Source organism: Drosophila subobscura, chromosome U, assembly GCF_008121235.1.
Source record: "Drosophila subobscura isolate 14011-0131.10 chromosome U, UCBerk_Dsub_1.0, whole genome shotgun sequence".
Classification (NCBI taxonomy): Eukaryota; Metazoa; Arthropoda; class Insecta; order Diptera; family Drosophilidae; genus Drosophila; species Drosophila subobscura.
Window position 1 is genome coordinate 3,225,006 of NC_048534.1, and position 22,727 is coordinate 3,247,732.

At 43.4% G+C, this 22,727-nt stretch overlaps 3 protein-coding genes across 3 annotated transcripts in view; 2 read left to right on the forward strand and 1 right to left on the reverse strand.

Annotated features, from left to right (window-relative positions):
• The window catches only part of LOC117900473 (neurotrimin), a 57,357-nt gene extending 35,272 nt beyond the window's left edge, over nucleotides 1-22,085 (forward strand). Inside the window, exons 4-10 of the mRNA XM_034810852.1 lie at nucleotides 5,551-5,767; nucleotides 12,275-12,433; nucleotides 12,503-12,631; nucleotides 12,700-12,850; nucleotides 17,623-17,765; nucleotides 20,617-20,772; nucleotides 20,867-22,085. Of these exons, the coding sequence (XP_034666743.1) occupies nucleotides 5,551-5,767; nucleotides 12,275-12,433; nucleotides 12,503-12,631; nucleotides 12,700-12,850; nucleotides 17,623-17,765; nucleotides 20,617-20,772; nucleotides 20,867-21,054 (1,143 nt within the window). The 3' untranslated portion in view covers nucleotides 21,055-22,085. The remainder of the gene's footprint in view (nucleotides 1-5,550; nucleotides 5,768-12,274; nucleotides 12,434-12,502; nucleotides 12,632-12,699; nucleotides 12,851-17,622; nucleotides 17,766-20,616; nucleotides 20,773-20,866) is intronic.
• Nucleotides 13,069-15,084, forward strand: LOC117900472 (membrane metallo-endopeptidase-like 1). Its single transcript, XM_034810851.1, has one exon. It carries the CDS (start codon nucleotides 13,096-13,098, stop codon nucleotides 15,061-15,063), a length of 1,968 nt encoding a protein of 655 aa, XP_034666742.1. The 5' UTR covers nucleotides 13,069-13,095; the 3' UTR covers nucleotides 15,064-15,084.
• On the reverse strand, nucleotides 15,079-17,208 carry LOC117900470 (neprilysin-4). The gene has a single exon (XM_034810850.1). It carries the CDS (start codon nucleotides 17,174-17,176, stop codon nucleotides 15,143-15,145), a length of 2,034 nt encoding a protein of 677 aa, XP_034666741.1. The 5' UTR covers nucleotides 17,177-17,208; the 3' UTR covers nucleotides 15,079-15,142.
• Nucleotides 22,086-22,727: the final 642 nt, after the last annotated feature.

Below are 22,727 nucleotides of genomic sequence, written 5' to 3' on the forward strand. Positions count from 1 at the left end.
ACAGTATAATTTTGATGAAAGGAACTGAAAATATAAATAATTTATTATGTATTATTATTTTTAAAACTTATAAAAATGAGAAAAAAATATAGAGTTAGCAATATTCGATATAATAAAATAGGAATAATATAAAAATAAATCAGAAATGATCTACTGTTATGTATTTAATATAATAAATAACAAAAATACAAAATTAATAATATATTTGGGTTTTAAATATATTATTGCTTATTTTAATACTATTTATGGGCTGTTTATATTTTATTAATACAATTTCACTTATGGATTCTCTTACTTTCTAGTTTTAAAAGCATTTTATACCCAACTTTTAAAATTTATTTCCATGTAGCCTTCTCTTGCACAGCTCAGACCTGTACTTTGGTCTCTTAAAAAAGAGTTTTCACTGCCGCTGTGTGACTACTGAAGTTGGTTTATGCCTATGTTGCACAAATATATGTAGGTATGTGCGTAGACGCATTTCCACAAACTTGAGTCGCCTCCAGGGGCATTTGCAAGTGATGCAGGACAGAAGGACAAGAACAAACAAGTCCAAGGCTCTTGCTCTTGCTCACCCCCTCTCTCTCAGGACTCTGGAATGACTAGCAACAGGCGCCTTCTTGTTGACTCTCTCTGTAGCTCTTTCACTCACACTCCCTCTCATCGTTACCCCCCTCTCCCTGCCTTTCTCTCTCCCTGTGTCCCTGCCAACAACAACTGCTGTCATGTTTGCCTTTTGCTTGGGCCAAAACAAAGTTGGTCAACGGCAGAATGGGGGACAAAAACAACTCGAGAATTTTGTCTTCGTCTTTAATTAAGTAATTTGTGAGTCCCGGGGACCGAAATTCAAGTTGAGCCAAAAATTAATGGTTTTTCCGGCATTCAAGGCGTGACTGAAGCAATGAGAGAGGACAAAATTGGCAGATGGCAGACAGACAGACAGACAGACAGAAAGCGAGTGGTGGAGAGCGGGGGAAAGATGAATGGCAAAATGGACTGGCTCTGGTCACTAGCTCATCGACACTGCTCAATATGCATTGTCTGGTGCATACTTTTAGGCTGCGCTTGATATGCATAGCAGTCTGGCTATCTTTTGCACTCATTCACTTACTCTCTCTCTCTCTCGCTCTCGCTCTCTCGCTCTTTCTCTCTGTCTGTGTGCCTCTTTCCTATGTGTATGTGTGTAGAGTGCGGCAATTTAAATTTGCATCCAATTGAATTTCCATAATGTGCGTGCGACCGAAACGTGCATAAATTTCATTTTGACACGTCGCTCCTTGTCTCTGCCTCTGCCTCTCGCTCTCTCTCTCTCTACCCCCTCTTAATGCTATCTCTCTCTCTGTGTCTGCTTTTTCTGGCTCCCTCGCCGCATGTTATGTGGTGCTCGTAATAATTTTTATGACCCTTAAGTTTTGGCATGCCCCAAAACCCCTCAGATCCCAGCGAAGCATCGCCAACCCCGCTCTTAACCATTCATTCATTCATCTCTTCAGCGCTTCCTCTCTCGCTGTCGTTCTCTGTCTCTGTCTATATATCTCTGTCTCCTGCTCTGCCACATTGGCCTCAGGTAAGCTCAAAAGTTAACCGGCAACAAAAACAACAAACGCTGGAACCGCTCGTAGCTGCAATAAAACGTGACTTTGCATGCAAAATAGTTGCGTAGTCGACGGTTAAGAACAACCTATGTACGCTCCTCCTGCAGCTACTCCTCTGCCCCTGCTCCTGCTCATGCTCTTGCTCATCTCCATCATCCTCGCTAACAGCCAGGTTACTTGGAATTGATTTTGATAGACCAGGTAGCGGAGGGGTATGACTGCTTGCTAAGAGCTCTGGTCACAGCTGCGAGAGGATTTTGAGAGGGTCTGACACTGATCAGGACAAGAGATTTTAGCATTTTCATTATTGAACACTACAGCAGCAACAGTATTTTAAATTAGGGTTTTACAGATATAATTAATCTGTGAAGAATTTTGAGCTGAAAGCAAATTTCGAAATGAGAGTTTGATATTTAACATGAGAATATGAATCCAATCTTCATGAAACTTTGATATTTAACATGAGAATATGAATCCAATCTTCATGAAACTTCAATCGTCTGACGATACTCTGCTAAAATGAGTTTGAGCAATGCCTTCCTTATAAGGTTTACCTCCTTTACCTTCTAGGTGTTTTAGTTTTTGTCTATAATTGGTGGAGACATCGAAGCGGACAAAATGATATTCAGCAACTCCTTTATTCTACTTTTTAGTGTACCTCTTCCAAGTGGATTTTTGTTTGTAACTTATCAATAAATTGACTCGCACTACAAATACCCCATTTTCTCTTACTTCTCTACTCTAAACTGAAAGAGCATACCCGCTTCGTGCCACTCTATTTAATTTATTTTTGCTGTTTTTTTTGCTCCATTTCCGTCTGTGCAAATATTTGAGCTGCGTGTAAATTAACTCGCGTAGTGCTGCGACGCTCCTTTTAACACGTTTACGCTTAAATTGTTAATATTAAGCGAGATGCTTTTCATTTGCCAAGCTCACCCCCGTCCCCTCCAAAGCTCCCTCCCACCATAGGTACCCCAGCACAATTTTCATGCCCGGCCAAGGCTCCCGAAGACTGTGTCTTTGTTTGTGTTTCAATTTTCAACGCCTACATAAACAGTCGAGACAGAGACTCACACACACACTGAGAGATATGAACACAAGCACATACACACTCTCATTCAAATACACTTGGAATAACGTTGGGTAGACTTTTCTTTCAGGGGCCGAGGCTATTGATACTCTTAAAGATTGATTGGTATATTTATCTGCATCTATTTAATGGTAATTGGAGTTGTTAAAACTTTAAAGTATGAATAAAACTTGAAACAGACTGTTGGATTTTGGTTAGAGGACGAGTATCTTCAGTGGCCCTTGAAAATAAATCCATTCGGACCGATACTTCCAGTGGTAACTATATGAGAGACGAACATTGCTCAAATCATATTGTCTAAGCTAAATAACTGCAAGAAAAACTTCAGTTTCGATCGCTTAGACTATCTTTTCGAGATATATCCTGCGGCAACAATAAGTCATGGTCTTCCGATGGCAAAATGGCAATGAAATAAATTCAAAGTAAAATTCTTTTCATGCTGAATCTGTCCATACATTTGCAGATACAAACTCATCTACAAAAGCTATAATACCCACTTGCCAATTGTGCAGTAACGTCAGGAACATGAGCATAAGTTTCGTTTGTTTATGTTGGTGTTTGTACTGCCTTTGCCCCCGCCTTGCCCCCTCCACACACTCTCCTCCCTGGGTTTGCCCTACCATACAAAAGCATAAACATTTTCAGGAATAATAAAGTGTGTTTATTTTTGCTTCGGCTAAAAGTTTTTACTAGTTGTTTTCCTTTTTAGTTTTTGTTTAAAATTTTATGACTTCATTTAGTGTTTTTGGTACAGACAGGAACAGGACAGGACTCAGAACTACTAGAAAAGGAAGGAACAGCCGAGAGTGAAGAGAGAAGAGTTGTGCCATTACGTAAATTGCAAACTGGCCATTCTGTCTGTCGTCTGCTATCGACTGGGGCCATCAGCATACGGCCAGGCCACAGCCATGAAAATGAAGATAAATACGAGTACGAGAGCAGATTTCAAACATCACCAAATGGGGCAAAACTACTTGGACATGTCGCATTTTTTTGGGGGGCAACCGACGAGAGACTCTTTTGAGTGTGAGATGACAGATGTGACTAGAGCTTTATGTTGAGCTGCCACTTAGGAAAGGGGCTACGAATATTGACTGTAGAGTCAATTCCTTATCAATAATGAAATGAGTCAACTCTGACTTGAATTTGGCTTCGGAATAACAAGTACCACTGCATTCCCTAGCCATAAATTCATTTTAATTAATTGTTCTCTTCCACAAAGCCCCTCTACATGTTTCACTTAGGGAAAGTCCAACCCATCTACATACATATGTCGCGTCATGTAACTCAAATTAGCCAAAAAACTTTAAAACTGAGATTAAACTGGAGTGCGCCTCAAGCCGCACAGACTGATGATAATCCAGCAGCAGGACCTTTGCCATTTCCACCCAGCCATAAATGGACTTAAATATGCGTAAAATTTTAATAGGAGCAGCTGCTACTGGGTGATGGGTGCTGGCTGCTACTGGGTGCTGCGGCAAAGCCTATTAAAAAGTCACACCGTCAGAGGGCCAGGCCATAGCCCAGTGTCAACTTTGCCTTGACTTTCGCTGACATTTTGCTCGCCCGAAAATCCAAAATATAATTTGGCCAAAGGCCACACCCACACACATTCACAGAGGAGTCCACTTTTGTTGGCCATACATGGCGCCTAATTAATTTAATTCAAATGACCTAAAAAAAAAGAACAAGAAAACCGAACCAAAATTTGTAAAATGAAAATGGTGAACGGCAGTTGACTCTATTCGGTTCAGGCAGAATTTTCCGCTTTAAGCCAAAGTGTGAACAGAAAGCTTAAATGCAGTTGGAAAATGCATTTTTATTGATTTTCATTGCTGACGCGTTCTTCCCTCTTACTGATAAATGCAAATGCATTAATTTTCCATGCTATACAGAAAGCTGACTTTTAATATGCCAAAGAGTAGACGAACAGACGAGCTGACGGGTAGACTACCCGTCCCAAAATGTAAAATAAGAAGTCGCCTGCCTTCTCAACTTTAGTTTCGATTCCTGGGATCTCGTGGGGTCTGGTGCACGTTTTCATTGCAGACATTGAAAAATTAACCGATATCTGTCTCTGTTTGTCCTGACACTATCGAGGGAGCTGACTGACTGGCTCGGTGGCTGGCTGACTGGTTGTCTGAATGGCTGGCTGTCTGGCAAGGATTGTGCCCCTTGATAGTGGCTTGCTTTCGGTATTCTATTAGCTTTGTTTATCTCCTTTGCTATGTCTCTCCTTTTTTGAAATTTATCATTGCAATGGCATCGACACGAAACACATTTTCCCCCCACGAGCAGCACATGTTCCTCCCTGCCTCTTTGCTCGCTCCGTCTGGCTCGCATTTAGCACGTCTTAGTCGATGGAATGGATGCTTAAATTTGCATAAATTGCTTGTTGTTTTCGCACCCAAAAAAGGCCCAGCAAAAACTATTGCATAATTCGGTAGGCGAAAAATATTTCACCAATGACGCACGCAGGCGGCTGAAATTTTTCGATTTTTTGCGGTGTCGCAACATCTGCCAGTCACATGTGGGCGAAGAAAAAAGTTTTGACCGGATATATGCCATCGTTAATCCTTCATAAGAATTGATGATGATGGGCCCGAAGTTTGGCCAATAAAAGCGATGACACTTTGTCATCAGCTGAACTAATAAATGGCCCAACTTGATGGGACACATTTGCTGGAAGAGCGATATCCTGTTACCATACTCGCGTACAGTGGCACCTAAAAAGGTGTATAAGTCACCACAAATATTGCATCGATTTTTACTGCAACCTTCTAGCATTGTTTTACTGTAGCTCACACTCCCTCGCTGTATACATTATTCATTCAAATTGGTATACATTTTCATTGGATCTATTCACAGGTGGCGTGGATGCACTTTGAGCAATCGGCCATTCTTACTGTACACAACCATGTGATAACGCGTAATCCGAGGATTAGTGTGACCCATGATAAGCATGACAAGCATCGCACCTGGTTCCTGCACATCAACAACGTCCAGGAGGAGGACAAGGGACGTTACATGTGCCAGATCAATACGGTGACGGCCAAGACCCAATACGGCTTTGTCAAAGTTGTTGGTAAGTCTAAGACAGCTGCTGAGTTCTTCAAACCTTTGCATGTCCTTTATTGTATATTTCCCCATGCCGTTGCCGTATATTTGAATTACAGCTCGATCCATAAAAGTATGCTTTAGAAATGAGCTATTGGTGTGGAAAATTATGGGGGAAAACCCAAACCCAAATGTAAATGCAGATCTCTGCATGTTTCCAGCATGTCCCCTGGCTGATGTTCTTCTTTCGCCCCGCGTCCGTCTGACATCTGACATCTGCATTTGCGTGTGTGCGTGGAACACGGATATATGCATATCCGTTTTTAGGTATTCGGCCAGTGTTGACCAAGGGTGGTGGGTGTTTCATGGTATTCCATGATCAGAGTAAGCTCTCCTACCCCCAGGACGTATTTTTGCCAGCTGCTAGAACAGCAATCATTTATGGTTGGAATTTTGAGTCAAGTGGTAGAGAAACTGACTGACATTCAAATGGAGTTTTGGAGAGTAGACAAATATTTAGCTAAAAAACACAAGTTGAGCGCTATTAAATGGGTGTGTTGCATCGCTTTGAAGGAAGTCAAACTCATTCGGATTCTGTGGATACAAACAGTCTTCAACTACACAAACTATAGAAGTCCAGTAACTCTTTTTCGCAGAATGGCGAAAATAGCTTCCCATTGATCCCTCTCTCGCTGCCTAGCACAGTTATCATTTTAAATATCGATTGAGTCCCTGCAAAAAATCGCTACCTTTTTGCCAATCCCATTCCACTATCCACTTCTAATTTCCGCTTTTCAAATCGATGACTGCTAAATTGTTCATCAAACAAAAACCTGCAAATTGCTTGCGGTTACTTTTAGTCACTGCTCGCTATAAAAAAGAGAGCTAAACAAAATGGTAATGGCCACAACCAAATCGAAAATCAAATAATGGAGAAACTCCCTACAAATACACACGCGACACACAACAAATGTTAATTGCTCTTTGTTTGTCCATTTGGCAGTGCAGAGTTTTCAATGTTAATTGCTTGGCGAATGCACATTTTATTTGGTTTTCTTTACGTGAGTGGGCAAAGCGATTCGCTGGCAAATAAACCTAATAAAACACTTGCCGAAAACAACTTTTCAATGTGCTGCTGCTGGAGGAAATGCAAGAATTTTCGAACAAGATCCGCTTTTCAAGTTGACAAATCAACATCATCCGGTGGACAAACAGAACGACGGGACGCAAAGTTCAGTTCACATCGTAACTGAATAGCACTGAACAGCAGTCAGATGCCCCAATGGCTATGGCTACTGCATGGGGACATGGGCAAAGGGACACAGCGGACAGCGGACAGCAGACAGCAGACTGTGGGCGAGCCACTAGGCCCTCTCGCATAAATCAGTTTTTGTGGCAAAACTTGAAAAATATGTGCGCAAACAAATGGCAGGCAGCGTACGATGAAGTGAAAGGAGGAGAATGGACCGGCCACACAGTGCCGTGCAACAGTTAGAACGGAAACAGCAAGAGGGAGATGCAGATGCGGAGGCACTGTGGCACTGAGGCAGAGACACCGACATAGACATAGACGCCGCATGGAAATGCAAGGACACATATGCTGCACGTTGCAGGATTTCTGTTTAGGCTGTGCTTTTGGCTAGGGAATACCAATGGATGTGGGCTAAGGGATACCCTTTAAGATTCTTGTTTGGAAAGAAAGCTAGGAGAGAGACTGTGCTTTGAGGATTCATTGGGATAAACAGAGGAAGGAATAAACACACAAATCTTCCCTTCTTAGCTGCTGCCTACATGCAAAACCAAAGCTGAACCTTCGATTCTTCCATTATAAATCACTCTCCCAGACCGATTTAAATATATAATTGAACCTTATAGATAGCTCAATGCATTGCACATCAATAAGCTAAATGGCAGCTTTCCAGCTTTCACGCACATATCTGGCGCTGGCCTACTCCACCCTTTGGAGCATACCCCTTAGCACTTTTGCCAGGTATAAAAATGGCTGTGGCATATTTTAAAACATTTTTTCCTGCCTTTTCCGTATTCGCTTGCTCGTTTTGTTGGCTTTGACCAGACCAGAGACCAACCAGAGAGCTGTCATAGTGGTATTTTTTCATATATATTTTTGTTTTGCTTTGCTTTTGCCTGGCCTCCCTCCTGGCAAATTTGGGGTGGTGGTGGGGGTTGCTGTCCAGAAAAGCCGAAAAAAAAGAGGTAGACAGAAAATATTGTAAAGTGCCCCTCCGCTATGAAGCTAGAGAGAAGGACTCTTCAGTGACTGAGAAGTTTTTTTTTGAGCAGATCACTCTGTTAGCCATCAGCAGGGTATTAGTATTTTTGTAGAGATATTTACAATGCATAGGAAGCATTTGAAACATTTGGTATTCCATCGATAACAAAAAACATGATCAGCCATAGCGTTTGGTATCCGCTTTTGGAATTTGCATAGATTCATATCCGTTCACTTAGGGGAAATGTGTACACTGAAGACTTTGCCATTAGATATCCAAATACAAAATATACGGATACATATGTATCCGCGGTTGATATAATAATAATAATAATTAAAATAGCTTTCAAAAGCTTTATTATTATTATTTTATAATATATAATATAATATATATATATTATTAATATAATAATAATATATATTATAAATATATATTATAAAAGCTTTCAAAAAAACAAACAAAAAACGGACCACAAATACAATTTACCCTATTTTCTCTTCCCCAATAGAAAAATTCCTTCTTTAGGGTATTGAAACCCTTAGGCACAAAAACCCGCCATTCTTTTCATGTTATAAACCTGTTGTAGGCCAGCAATTGGTGAAATAAATTATGTTGTCCATTAGTGGGTCGTTCTGCGCAATGGCATTTTCCCATATCCCGTTTTGCATTGTCTAAACAAGAGTGATACTTGTGATGCGAAGGGGAGTTCGCTTGTCGCAGCCAAATCAAATGAATTTCATTTACATAACAAATCCAATTAAAAGCAACAAATTAAATGGTGCGCAATGTTTAATATACGTATGTGGAAAAATCTGCAGCAATATTACAAGCCAACCCACCCCCTGGATAGACAATTTAACAAAGCACGAAATAGGGTTGGGGGTTGGGGGTTGGGGGTTGCGCTCCCTAAAAATAGAACATAATTACATTGTGAAGCAGATATTTAATGAAATTAAAATGTTGCATTTGTCGTTTGCACAATTGCTGTCGGTGGTCACTGTTTTTGTTCCACAAATGAGTGAATAAATAAATATATACACACATTTTTTGTTGGGTATACCAGCAGGCCGGTGCGACGGCAACACATTTGTGAATTTAATTTGCTGACTCAAATGCGAAATGCGCAACGTGCAACACGAAATGTGAAATGTGCGCCGGCCAAATGGAATAAAATGCACAGAACAGACACAAAATTTGTGGCTTGAGTATGGCAAAAAAACAAACATTTAAACGCCGCGTCTGAATTTATGAGCCATGCACACAAAATGCATTTAAATGTGACCAGCGCCTGCTACAAACTACACGGACAGGCTGCTGCTAACTCCCAGAATCAACCCCCAGGGGCAGCATCAGCATTCGCCACCAAACAAATGACCGCACCAAATGCCAAGCCCAATGCAACATGCAACTGAAGCAAACACCAACGTGTCCCTGAGCCTCGTCCTCGTCCTAGGTCTGGCCCTGGCTTTGCCTCTGCCTCTGCCTCTAGAGTGCCTCTACCTCGCCACGGGTTGGCGCATAATTTCTCATTTCTGCTCACATAATGAGGCAATTTATTAAATTCAATTATTTTGTTGACATTGCCTGGCGCTGTACGTGCCACCATGAGACATTATCTGCCCAGCATAGCACTACTATATAATGTTTTACAGGTAGACATATTCATGTCCAAAAACATTTCAGACCTTAAAAGCTGTTTTAAAGCTTTTTTGTGCTGAAAATGTCATATATAAATGAAACGTGCTTCCGTTATATTTTTAACAAAATTCGGCTCTAAAAATATATTTTGAAATATCCTAAAAGCCCCATAAAGATTCTGTTTCAAGTTCCTAAACATTTAAGAGCTGTACATTTTCCGCTCGCACCAGCAAAAAGGTATCCCACCCATACATCTAATCGGCATTTAAATAAAACATCCAAAATATTGTTAGAATCACCATCTACTAGTCAGGCAGGGACACTGTAGCAGTTTCTCGACCAACTTTTTTAGTCAACAGATTTATGAGCAGCATGATAAACTGGCCTCACATAGTCGAGGCGTCGCTGCGGCTTGTATGTGGTTCTTGGTGGCAAATATGAAGAGTAATTCCCGCTCATTAGATAGCTAGAATGGACCATGGCACGTCGTTATCCGCGTTTGTTGAAAAAAAATAAGAGATAAGTTTGCCAGAGAGCACAAGGAAAATGTAATAATTTTGAGTGTGAAATATTGTAGACCACAAAAATAAAAAACCGCAATTAGAAATAGCGTCAAAAAGATTTTGAAGAAATCCCTATGTCCTGCCAAACGTTGTATGTTTCGCTAATTAAACGGCTCATCCACAAGGGGGAGGACAAACTTTTCGGGCAAACATTTTTGGGGGGCTAAAACTTTTTCTGTTGTCGCCAGCTGCTAAAAATATCAATAAAGAAACTAATATGTCAAAAAACTATGAAACAGAGCAGCAGCAGCTGCTGCTAACTCTCTACGGTAGTGTCCAGTCCAGGGTACTGCTCTGTGGTGTCCTTGCTGCTGTCCTGCGATTAGCACATCAAGCGTTTATTAATAGCATGACAAAAAAAACAAGGGCGACGCTTCGTGAGAAACTTTTTCGGTCATTATTGGGGATATAAGAAGCGCAAAAGGTATAAAGACAAAAGTTTACAAAAGTTTCCGCTTTTAATTACAGTTTTTTCTTACGGTTTTTTTGCACCCCTTTGGGTTTGTGGGCACACAAAAGTTGAAGGATAATGAGGTGGCTCAGGGGGCAGCATACAGAACGTTCATAAAGGGAGATGAAATGTTTCAGGAAGCTAACCTTATATAAGACCGGTAGAACTCTAAGAAATCAAACATATCGGTTTAAAATGTGTTTCAATCAAAGGTATTATAATAAAGACAAATACATCATTCAAAAGAGAAGTAAGCACATAACTACATACATATGTTAGTTCTGAACATAGTCCGAACTAAGCCCCTAAAATCGTCTCTTGATATTTATACTTATACAACCTCTTACCTGGCACCGATATGGCAGATATTCGTTATTACGCGCACAAATAGACAATATAGATGGCCTGTCAGTTAGTCCCTGACACTCCCCGTCACTGGGCTTCATTGATTAGTGGTTTGGGTATGGCTTTGGCTCTGGCATTCAATTGAATTGGTTTGGATGGGTCGCTTTTTGGAGCTGAATACGACCACGTATATATGTATGTATGTATGTACTTAGACAGAAGGCGTCAATGCCAGACAGACAACGCCAGAACGTAACTAAACGCTCAATGGCTACGTGACTCTCGAGCAATGTCCAGGCTTTGACCTCAGTGGTGAAAAAGTCGCATGCGATAAGTTTTGATTACAGAAAATGTTTGGAATATAAAATGAGGCTTTTGCCTTTGCAAAAGGGGGTTAGAAATGCAGCAACTGTCAGCCAGAAGTCAGCAATTGCGACAGTCAATGGATCCATATGTCCTGCGAACTGTGTCCTGCGGAGGACAATCCTTAGACCGCTGCCTGCGCTCCTTTGTGATGCTCTGTGATTTGCATAGATTTTTCATTACAGATTTGTGAGGGCCTTAACGCCTGAAAAAGGGTTTCCCCCGGCAATTGAAAGATTCGTTTGGCCGTGGCTGGGTGCGAGAAAGGAGAAGGAAGGGGCAAAAGAGTGAGGGAGTGACCGTGTGAAAGCAGAGTGAAGGAGTGAAGGGCTGACCGAGTAAAAGGAGAGTGAAACTGATGACAATTTGATGAAGGTTGCCGCATCGATTTTTAAATTAACAAGACTTCTCGACTCTTCTCCTTGAATTTAAAATGGGAACTTCTTTGCTCTTTGCAGTCCAAAAAAAAGAAAGAAACAGGAAAAAAGCGGGGAAGCAGCTTCAGCAGGCCAGAACCTGCTCGCAAAGCTAATTGGCCTTAAAGTCAAGTTTGGCAGTGACTTTGAGTGGAACCAAAAACTTGGGTTCCAGCACAGTGTCAGTGCATCGGAGTCAACAATGCGTGAAATCTTCTATTTTTTGCAGATTTTCTCTTGGGGGTTTTTCTTTTAAGCTATGCTGGATTTTTTCATAGGTTTTGACAGAATTTAAACTTGCAAAAAATTCAAATAATGAAAAGAATAAATATAACTTTTTCTTTAAAAATTAACAAAAATTTAGAGCAAATAGCAGAAGGTCTCCAATACACACATGACAATGGAATGGTACCAAAGTTAGCCTGTAAATCATGGGTTTTTCGCGTTCAGATTATATTTCTGCCTGACAAATATAATGAGACTCAACCCAGCCAACCAACCACTTCCTTTTTCCCCTGTGCCCTGCAGTGCCGCCGAACATCGACGATGCCCTGACCTCCAGCGACGTCATCGTGCGAGAGGGCGATAACGTGACGCTGCGTTGCAAGGCGAAAGGCAGCCCCGAGCCGACCATCAAATGGAAGCGAGACGATGGCCACAAGATTGTCATAAATAAAACGCTCGAAGGTGAGTGTCAGCCACCACATCCAATACATTTACATGCTCAATTCGTTGCCATCTTTTTGGATCGAACAGTGAACGACCTGGAGACGGACTCGCTTGAACTGGAGCGCATCTCGCGGCTGCATATGGGCGCCTATCTGTGCATTGCCTCCAACGGTGTGCCGCCCAGCGTCTCGAAGCGAATCAAAGTCAGCGTGGACTGTAAGTTGATGCGGTTTTGAGGGTCTTTCCAACTGCTTACATATATTTTTGGGCTTCTGCCAATACAGTTTCCCCCATGGTTTGGATCCCACATCAGCTGGTGGGCATACCCATGGGCTTCAATGTGACGTTGGAGTGCTTCATTGAGGCGAATCCCACATCGCTCAACTATTGGACACGCGAAAACGATCAAATGATTACGGAATCACCAAAGTACAAGTAAGTTGGGAGGGAAAACATATATTTCCGAGGAGGAAAACCCTTTTGATAGGAAAATTACCTGCAATGAGTCATCCAATGGGAGGCAGCAAGTGTTTGTCCACAATTCATAATAATTTGCAGCTCGGAATTAGCAGGGGTCGCCGACTATCAGCTTCGGCATGACCTCTCCTGATAATGCTAAACGTAAACACGTAGACAGGGCGAAGCAGCACCAACTGTAAGTCAGTTCTCCGCCAGCGATCATGTGGATTATTTGTCTCGCGCTCATCGCCTGTGCCACTGTAGGAGCTCAGAAGGTGTCCAATCCCAATACCCGCCTGCTGGACAATATTCTCAGCTACGTGGATACGGAAGTGAGTGCCTGCGATGACTACTTTGGTCATGCGTGTGGCAAGTACGCGAAAAAGCACTTGGACGACCCCTTCACGGAGATTACACAAATGGTGGACCACAAGGTGAACCAGGACTTGCTCACGCTAATGCAGGAGCTGGAGCAGCGCTCACAGCCACCAAACTTCAATCTGACCAGTGTGGAGGCCAAAGTGTGGAGCTTCTATCACACCTGCCGCAACGCTTTGAGTGACACACGCAGTGGCAGGCACTACCTGACACTCGTGCCACCCGACGAGGGCTTAACCTGGCCGCAGTTCACACCCGAGGGCAGCGTCTGGCCTGGGGAGCGCTTCAAATGGATGGAGACACTGGCACGCCTGCATCGCTATGGCGAAGTGAATATCCTGATGAAGGTGTTCATACAATCGAGTCCAAGCAACAGCAGCGAATACGTCATGGATCTCTCAATGCCTAGCTTGGAAGAGACGGGACAGCGACTGCGGCCGTTTGTGGAGACCATGCGAACCCTCGCTGTCTTAGGTGTACCCACAGCCCACGCTTTAACGCTGACAAAGAAAATAAAGTCGTTGGAGACGGCACTGCGAGATATCATTGATGAGGACGACGATGACACGAATGGCCAATATATGACAGTGCGGCAACTGCAGCGCCGCACTGGCGTCCACTGGCAAAAGTTCATCGAGTTGCTGCTGGCACAGCCCATCGAGCCACAGTTTCGTGTGAATGTTCAGAATTTGGGCTACTTCAAGGCTCTGGTGCAGCTGCTGAACGACAGGGAGCCCAGTGTGGTGGCCAGCTACATGATGACGCGCCTCATGCTTTATCTGTGGGAGGAGACAATGGACAGCGAGGAGCCGCTCGAGTGCGTCAAGGATGTGCGCCGCAACATGAACCTAGCCACGAGTCTGCTCTACAAGGAGCGCTTCCTGGGATCCGCCGGGCATCTGCAAAGGAACAGCGCGTCCGTTGTGCAAACGTTTGAGCAACTTCGTCGACAGTTTGTGCGGCTCGTGAAGCGAAATCGCCTGCGATTGGATCGCACGCAGCGCAGAATGATCACACAGAAGGTGCACGATATGGTTCTCAACATTGGCAACATGCCGCAGCACATTGACCATCGCCGATACGTCAGCCAGCATTATGCGAGTTTGGATATGTCCTCTGGGGATTTGGATTACGCCCGCAGCCACTTGCAGCTTCTGGAGTTCCGCAACCGTCAATGGATGTCACAGCTAAGCCACTCTCCGCACCGGGTCAGCGAGTACTATTACATAACCGACTCGAGCACGGGCATGAGCTCCAGTCCCTACTACATGATACGCCAGAATGTCATCATCGTTCCCTATGGCTTCCTGCAGGAGCCAGTCTTCCTGCCGGACAGCCACAAAGTGTTCAAGTTTAGTTTGCTGGGCTTCATCCTGGCCCACGAACTGATGCACGCATTCGATGGGCATGGCGTGATCTACGATGGTCAGGGGAATCTCAGCGAGGCGGGCCTGCAGATTGGCAGCTCTGCGCGCTTCGAGGCCGGGCTGGAGTGCATTAACCGCAACGAGACAGCTTACCTCAATGAGAGAGTTGCGGACATGGATGGCATCAAACTCGCCTACGATGCGTACTTTGGCGCAGAGTCACATCAAAACAGGACACAGCCGGATTTCACGGACATGCCGCTGCAGCGCATATTCTTCCTCAACCTGGCGCAGTTTTTCTGTGGCAATGGGGACGCCTCGAACTTCTTGGACCACGACGCGGATGCTGTGCGCCTGAAGCAGACTCTAGCAAATTTTGCGGCATTTAATGAGGCATTCCAGTGTCCCACGGCACGATCCACAGAGCGCTGCCAGCTCTGGTGAAGGGAACATAAAAATGAAATTACACTTTCTTGGGCCTTATTTATTTGTGTTGAAACTAATGCTAAAGGTGAACTCGTCGCTACCAGACCCTGCAGCGCTGCTTGGCCTGCATTTTGGTGCGCTTCTCGCAGCCAAATTCCCGAGAGAAATCCTCAAAATTTGCCAGCGTTTGCATCACTCTCAGCTCGTCGACGGCGTGCTCCAGGTGGGATTGCGCCTGTAGGCTGAGGGCCGGCATTTTACCGCAAAAGAATTGCCCAAAACTGATGAAGAAGAGCTGCCGCTGGCTAAACTGCGACAGCAGCGGATCACGCGGCTCCCGGGGCTTTGGCTTCAGCCCAAAGAAGGTCTCGTAGACGAGACGCAGTGCCTCATAGTCAGCCAGCTTCTCGTTGAGCGACCTGGAGCCAGTGGCCAACTGCTGTTGCATGCAGCGCAGACCCTGGATGAAACGCTGATTGCCTGCAATCTCCTCGCTGGGTCCCATGATGTTGCCCAGGCCATCATAGTCAATGCCCGAGGCATCGTAGCCGTGGATGAGCTCGTGGGCCAGGGCGAAGCCCAGAACGGCATGAGTCTGCAGAGAGCTCGTGTTGCGATGCCACACGGGCAGCTGCAGCAGGCCATAGGGCATTAGCACGAGATTCCGAGGCTTCACATACAACGGCGAGGAGCTGCTGGCCAGCCAGGACTCCGTGAGGTAGCTGACATTGCCCAGATCTGTGGCTGTGCTCGAGAGCAGCAGCTCGTGATTCCTCTCGACGCGCAGGCGCAGAAGCTTCAGCTGATTCGCATAAAAGTTGTGGCCATTCAGCTCCACCTGCTGGTAATACTCCTCCACATAGCCAGAGTCGTTCATCTGCACAAAGCCCAGCTGGAGGCGCATGGCGCGTAGCTTCTCCTGCAGGACATGCACAATGGGCGGTGCCAGCTGCAGTCGATTATCCTCGAGGATGTGGGCAAACCTCCGCTTGAGCTGCTGAAACAGCGAGCCCACATCCTGCTCGGCTTCGGGATCGTACAGCCGCTGCCCGATCATCCAGCTGCTGGCCAGCGGCATGGCACGTCTCATGCTGGCCACGCACTCGCCCCGCGAGATCTCCGCTGGACCCTGCTGCTTGAGGTACGCCAGAAACTTCAGCATTATGTAGTTGCAGATGGTGTATGGCTGCTGGCGTTCCACCAACTCGTGCAGCGCCCTCATGTAGGGAATGTTCTGGATGATTAGCGTGGAGCGTACATCGGGTTCGGTGTCCACGCGTATTTCCCGCATGAACGGCAGCCACTTGAGCTCCGGCAGATACTCGGCCAGATAGCCCAGCTGCATTTCCTTGGCACCCTCGTCATCCTCCAGCTCCTGCAGGCGATGCAGCCGCCGCTCAAAGTCATCCACCTCCCGCGCCAACGCATTCGCCACTCGTTTCGTCTGGCCAATGTCCAGGAGCAGCTCGATCATGGCGCCCTCGCCCATGGGCAGCGTCTCCACCAGACTCGGCTTATCCAGGTAAATGGAGTAGACACTCGAGTCGTCCCAGCGCGGCAGCACCTGCTCCTTGAGCAGCACTCCATTCAGGCCATGGAGGCGCAGTCTGCCGATCGTCGTCAGCCAATGGAACTTTTCCCTCCGCCAGCTGCGACTCAGCAGCGGCCAGTGGGTGCCATTCCCTGGGGGCAGCAGCTGCAGGTACTTCTTGAGGTTGTACGGCTTCAGCCGCTTGCAGGAGCGATAGTAGAGACGCAGCTTATCGTAGATGGGTGGCTCCTCCTCCGTGGTGCTCTCATTGGAGCGTCGCAGTGCCATCTCCAGCTGTCGATTCAAATTGAGATCGAGCACGCCCAACGTATCGCTGGGCAGCAGCTGCTCCTGCTCACGTTCTCGCTCCTTTTCCCGGTCTCTGTGCTGCGCGGGCTGCTCCTGCTGTAGCTGCCAGTTGCCACAGGCATACTGATAGAAATTCTCACAGGGACGCGCTGTGGTGTCCATGTAGCTCTGCAATTGGGTGGCCAGCAGCTGGCGTATGGTCTGCGGCGGACGCGTCTGGCGGCAGCTGGTGGGAGTGGTGCGCCAGGCCAGTGAGAAGAGAAGCCAAACGATCAGAGTAAGCTTCAGCATGCCGGACAAATTGCAACTGGCCTGGAGATTCTACACCACCCAGAGAGAATGTCAAGATTCTGCTCGGCATCCATGTTGCGCCTGTCAGTCTTCATCGTAACAATGGTACAGTGGGTCGAAAGTAATGTTTTACGAGCCAATAAATACGGACAGCATTTTGTGTCAGATTCTGGCAGCATTTGTAGCCACTGTGCCGAGTGTGCCGGGTCGCATTCTGATTAGATTTAAGTGAAACAGACCCCGGGAACTTATCAGTTTCACCTTGGCCTTGATTCCTGATTGCCTCTCATTTGTGTTTGGGGTCTCTCTGAGGCTCTGAGTCCGGAGGCTGACCTACAATATGTACATATGTTGGTGCTGCAAATCGTCAACGCGCAATTTGCTGTCATTGAACTTGCCCAAAACACGACACTTAAGCCTAACCACTTTTTTTTTTATTTTTGCAGAACCGAAACAATTCCGGGCCATCCATCGTACAAGGCGACCATGCGTCTGACGATCACCAATGTCCAGGGCAGCGACTATGGCAACTACAAGTGTGTCGCCAAAAATCCTCGTGGCGACATGGATGGCAACATAAAGCTTTACAGTAAGTGGGAACATCGGCGAGAGGACTGCCCTCTACCCCTCCGTAATATGTGTTATTTATACTTCCTAATATTGGTGCCACACCATTCCAAAGCGGAACATAAATTGCAGGGGGCATGGGTTGGGATTGCTTGTTTGGGGAAATTCAAAACTGCATCATTTTGTGGTTTTAATTATGGCGGCAGTTTGTTGCCCACTGGCCAGAGACAGACCATCATTTATGTGTCTCTGTATGGATACATTTAAGTGCAGGGAGGCTAGGTATGGGGGGACAACAGTCCCCATTCAGGGATAATAAATGAAGAGAGTTTCGACAGAAATTCGAATAAGTGGACGGTGCAACATTACACTATGTTCAGATTTGTCAATGGCACTACTCGACAAAATCTAACTTTTTTTTATCAGCTTCGAACCACTTGGCTTCGAAACTTAGACTGAAAATCTGATAGACAGAGGTCTTCAAATTTGTTTAAAGAATTATGTTTTTTTTTTAAGGCAGAACTTTTTTTTAAAGAATATTTAAAGTCTGGTATTTTTTGTAACTGTTTTTTTTTAGAGGTAGCACTTCTTTATTTAACATAACCTAAGTATCTTACATCTGATTGTAATGAGCTTTGCCATTCTTTAAAGCTGATGAATGCATCTATAATGCTAACCGTTTGAAAAATAGTTTCAAATGCTTTCAAATGCAAAAATGTTGATTTTTGTGAGGTATGTTTTCAGAAATTTTGACTTTAAAAACTCAGGAAAATTCGAAAGAAAAAGTATATCCTGTGTCCTCTACTTTTGAATGTACAGGTGTTTAAATTGGCGTCTTTTTAGGTATTTTTGTATTGCTTTCCCTGAGTTCATGCGCGGTCCATGCGATTCGAAAAAGGTGAGCTTTAACTGTGAGGTAGTAAAAGTACTAGAACATATACTGTGTGTGTGTGGGTGTGAAAACATCTCATTAAGTTGGGCTTTGCCACTCTCTCACAGCTGATAAAATTTGTGGATTCTGTGAGGGCTCTCCAAGCACGATTTTAGATATTTTTACGCAGTTTAAGATTTATTTTTGCACATGTTTCTTTAAATGTATTTTTTATATATGGTTCTACTTCTCCAAGCAATCTCTCTCTCTCCTCGTTCACTTCCATTGAAAACCGACCCGATCCAGCTATCGATCGCTGGTCCACGATAGTTTATCGATAGTTAATATTTCTTTTTTTTTTAATTTAATCGCTACAGCGAAATTGGTTGGTCGCAGACGATTAGTCCGCATTGACCATGTACAAATGTTACTAAAAATTTTGAACTCAAAAAAGAGTTTGCCGAACGAACACTAGAAAATGAGTTAATATTTATGTTACTCGATAGCCTACTAACTACTTAACAATAGTTAACATTGGTTACTCAATAGCTTAAACTACTTAACAATTCTCTATGTATGTAAATTCATTTTTATCAGTTGATCTCTATTCAATTTCAACAAAGTTGAATTTTTGGGAACAGAAATACAAAAGCACAGTCTTTTTATGTCTTTTTAAACTCCCTTCTTTAAATGATTTGAATGTACCAAAAAGTTTTTAGTAAAACCCCCTAAAATATCTGTGTATAATGATTTATACTCCCACCACTTCATGGGGATTAATTTTACACTCCCATAACATTTGCTTTATCAATTGATTGCCTCACAGTTCGTTAGCACGTTACGTACCCACAGAGAGTAAATGTAATGGTCGAAAGCAGAAAACGGAACCCATTTGGCAATTAAAGTCCCTTTTGGGCCAATAAAGTGTCAATAATCTGTCAATTTGCCAAATCACTCCCCAGTTGCGACACTTACGAGGTTTTCTTTTTTTTCGATTTTTTTTTTGCTGCCATTAAAGTCGCAACTTCAATGCTGTACAAATAAGTTCATAAAACAATATAAAATATCGATGCGTTGGCATCCATAAAAAAGGACAACTTAATTTATATATACAATACGGAACACATTTACGGACAAATATGTGTATATTTATGCTACAGATACTTTCTGTCACAACAAAGGCCTGGTGACTGGTGGGGGCACAAGGATAGTGCGGAAGTGGGTGTCGTTCTACCAATTAAAGGTAACAATGGGCCCGCACAATCCGAAAGGCGAGTGGCATGCAGACAGACTGCTGATAATAATGGTGGTGTGGGCGTTGGCGGGGACGGTAAAGTGCCAACAATGAGAACAATGAACCTGTGACAATTTTATTAAGTGGTTGGTCAGAAGAAGCAGAAGAAGATCTCCCTGTGTCAGGAGTAGTTTTTGGTGCCGGTGCCTGTGCCGGTGCCAGTGCCAGTGCCAAGGCGGAGGCCAACTGCCGGGCACCATAAATTTTCCCAAACAAATTGTCGTCAATAATGCCGAAGGAGGAGCGCACCAGACCAGACAGCATCCAACCGAAAAAAAAGAAAAAAAAAAAGCTAAAGAAAAGAACAAGAAGCTCCCTCCCTTCTCTCACTCTCTCTCTCTCTGTGTGGAAAGCCAAGAAATTGAAAACGAAAGCAGAGCGAGCGAGCGAGCGAAAACCTGAATTCACGATGCCTGAAAATTCCTTTCGGGAATAAGAGAAAAGCGCAGTTAAGATATTGACTCTGAGCAGTGTTATGGAGGGGTTCCTGTGTCTGGCCATTAAAAGAAGTTGTAAGCGTTGTTTATGATTGCATCCGACTGAAGCACAGCACTGAGATGAAGACCTCTTTTTGTATTGTCTACTCATTGATTACAATTGATAGAGAGAGAGAGAGAGAGAGAGAGAGAGAGGGTGGAGTGTTGGGGATTCATGTCCAAAAATACATCTCGTATTCAAATCGATTCGATTGTACGTTTCCCATTGCAGTGTCGAGTCCACCCACCACACAGCCACCGCCCACAACCACAACACTGCGGCGCACGACAACCACAACAATGGCAAACACTTTGGATGGCCCCAACGCCCCGCTGAATGGCCTAGGCGGTGGAGGGCCAACGAATTCGGTGATTGTGATTGACAAATGTGAGTACTACGAATGCACTCAGTGCTTAACCAGCAATTGACTTTCTTTCTCTGTGTGTTTTTGCCATTTGCCTTTTCCGTTTGCTGTTTTTAGTGGGCATTAAATATCAATCGAATCTGAATGAGATTGACAAATCCGAACAGAAGCTGACAGGCAACAATCCCAAGGGCTATGACTGGTCCAAGGGCAAGGGCAGCGCCAGTCGTCTCCATCGTTCCCCAATGATTTGCTGGCTCCTGACAACCCTCTCACTGCTGCTGGCAACGCACTCGCATCGTTAGAGCTGCATTGCAATGGAAAATATATCCTTATATTATATATATATACATATATACATATAAAGTGCCATTAAAAAACAAAAAACATACCAACACAAAATGCAAAGAAAAACAAAACAGACACAGAAACACAAACACAAACATACACTTGACGCCACGCACGTAAAAAATTATCCAAACCCAACAAAATATGAACTTAATTAAGCAAATTGCCAAACGCAAAATTGCCATTTCAAGTTTTTGGTTAGCATTGTTTGCCTTTTCACCACAAAGCTCCATAAATATTTGATTCGATTTTTGGTACATACAAAAAAGATGAACTCCAGGCCTAGCATTATTAAAAAACCAGCAGCAGCATGAAAAAAGTTTGTGGACCCACAAAAGGCAGTAAATTAATCAACAAAGAGCAGCGTTTCAACACTCCGACTAGGGTACACTCTACATCTTAATTAGTAGAAATGAGGATATACATACATATATACAATTTAAATAGCTCCAAAATGTTATCAATCAGTATATAATTAAAACTTTAAAATATCTTCTTTTATTTAAGTAGAATTAAAAATGATACCAAATTTTAAACATTTCTAAAGCAGTTTTGAGCGGAACACCGCAAGAAGCCCTTCATTAAATATACCTAAAATCTTCAATAATTTCCAACAGTAAGACGACTATAAAATCAGTTGAAATAGGACTAAGAAATTATAGCATTTTAACTATATTATTTAGGTTTTTATTTTTTATAATTGTTTTGGTTCTATAAAGAACCAAGTAAAATCTATAATCAACTACGTATGGATGCAACCTAGTCGGAGTTTATAGTACAACGTTCTAAAATTACATCAAATCTTTAATCATATTAAACAGTTTTTGAACCATTAAATAAGGATTCATTTTAGCTTCGTTGCCAGTTAAATGTTCTTTATTTTCCATAGCAATTTTCCTTAAAACTGAACAGGGTTTTAGTGAGAGTATTTGCACAAAATAACTGAATTATACCTACAATTTTTGTGGACAGATACTTTCATAAAAAAGGAATACAACAAGATCAAAACACACGCACACACTCACACAGACCGAAGCAAGTTAGTTAGTTGAAACATACATTAATTTAAATAAACAATTCTGAATAAAAATATACATTTCAAATGTTGCCAAATTGTTGAAAAGAACGAAGAAAGAAAAGCCCAAAAAAGATAAACAAAAGCACACACGATACCCACACATGTACATAGAAAAATACACAAACTCCGAATAAAAAACAAGAAAAAACCAATGCAAATGCAATTGTAAATTATGTACTCGTTATAAGCTAAACAAATGATTGCTCATTTGTAATGAAATATGAACATTAAGCAATTTATAATAATAAAGGACACGCAGAGCCAGAAAATAAAGAGAGACAGAATGAGTAAAAAAGAGAGCGCAATGTCGGCACTAATCAAAAACCAATTAAATAATATACATAAAATCTGAATAGAAAAAATGAGAAGTAAAGAACAGAAAAGATACCCCCAGACGGAGAGAGAGAGTTGAGAGTTGGTTGGCCAAATTCGTATTGATTGAAGCATATTTATATATCCATTTAAGCCCGGAATTAAAGCCCTGATGCCAAACCATAAGTAAAAATATGTTCTAAACTATACATAAACATAAATACACATGAATATACATTT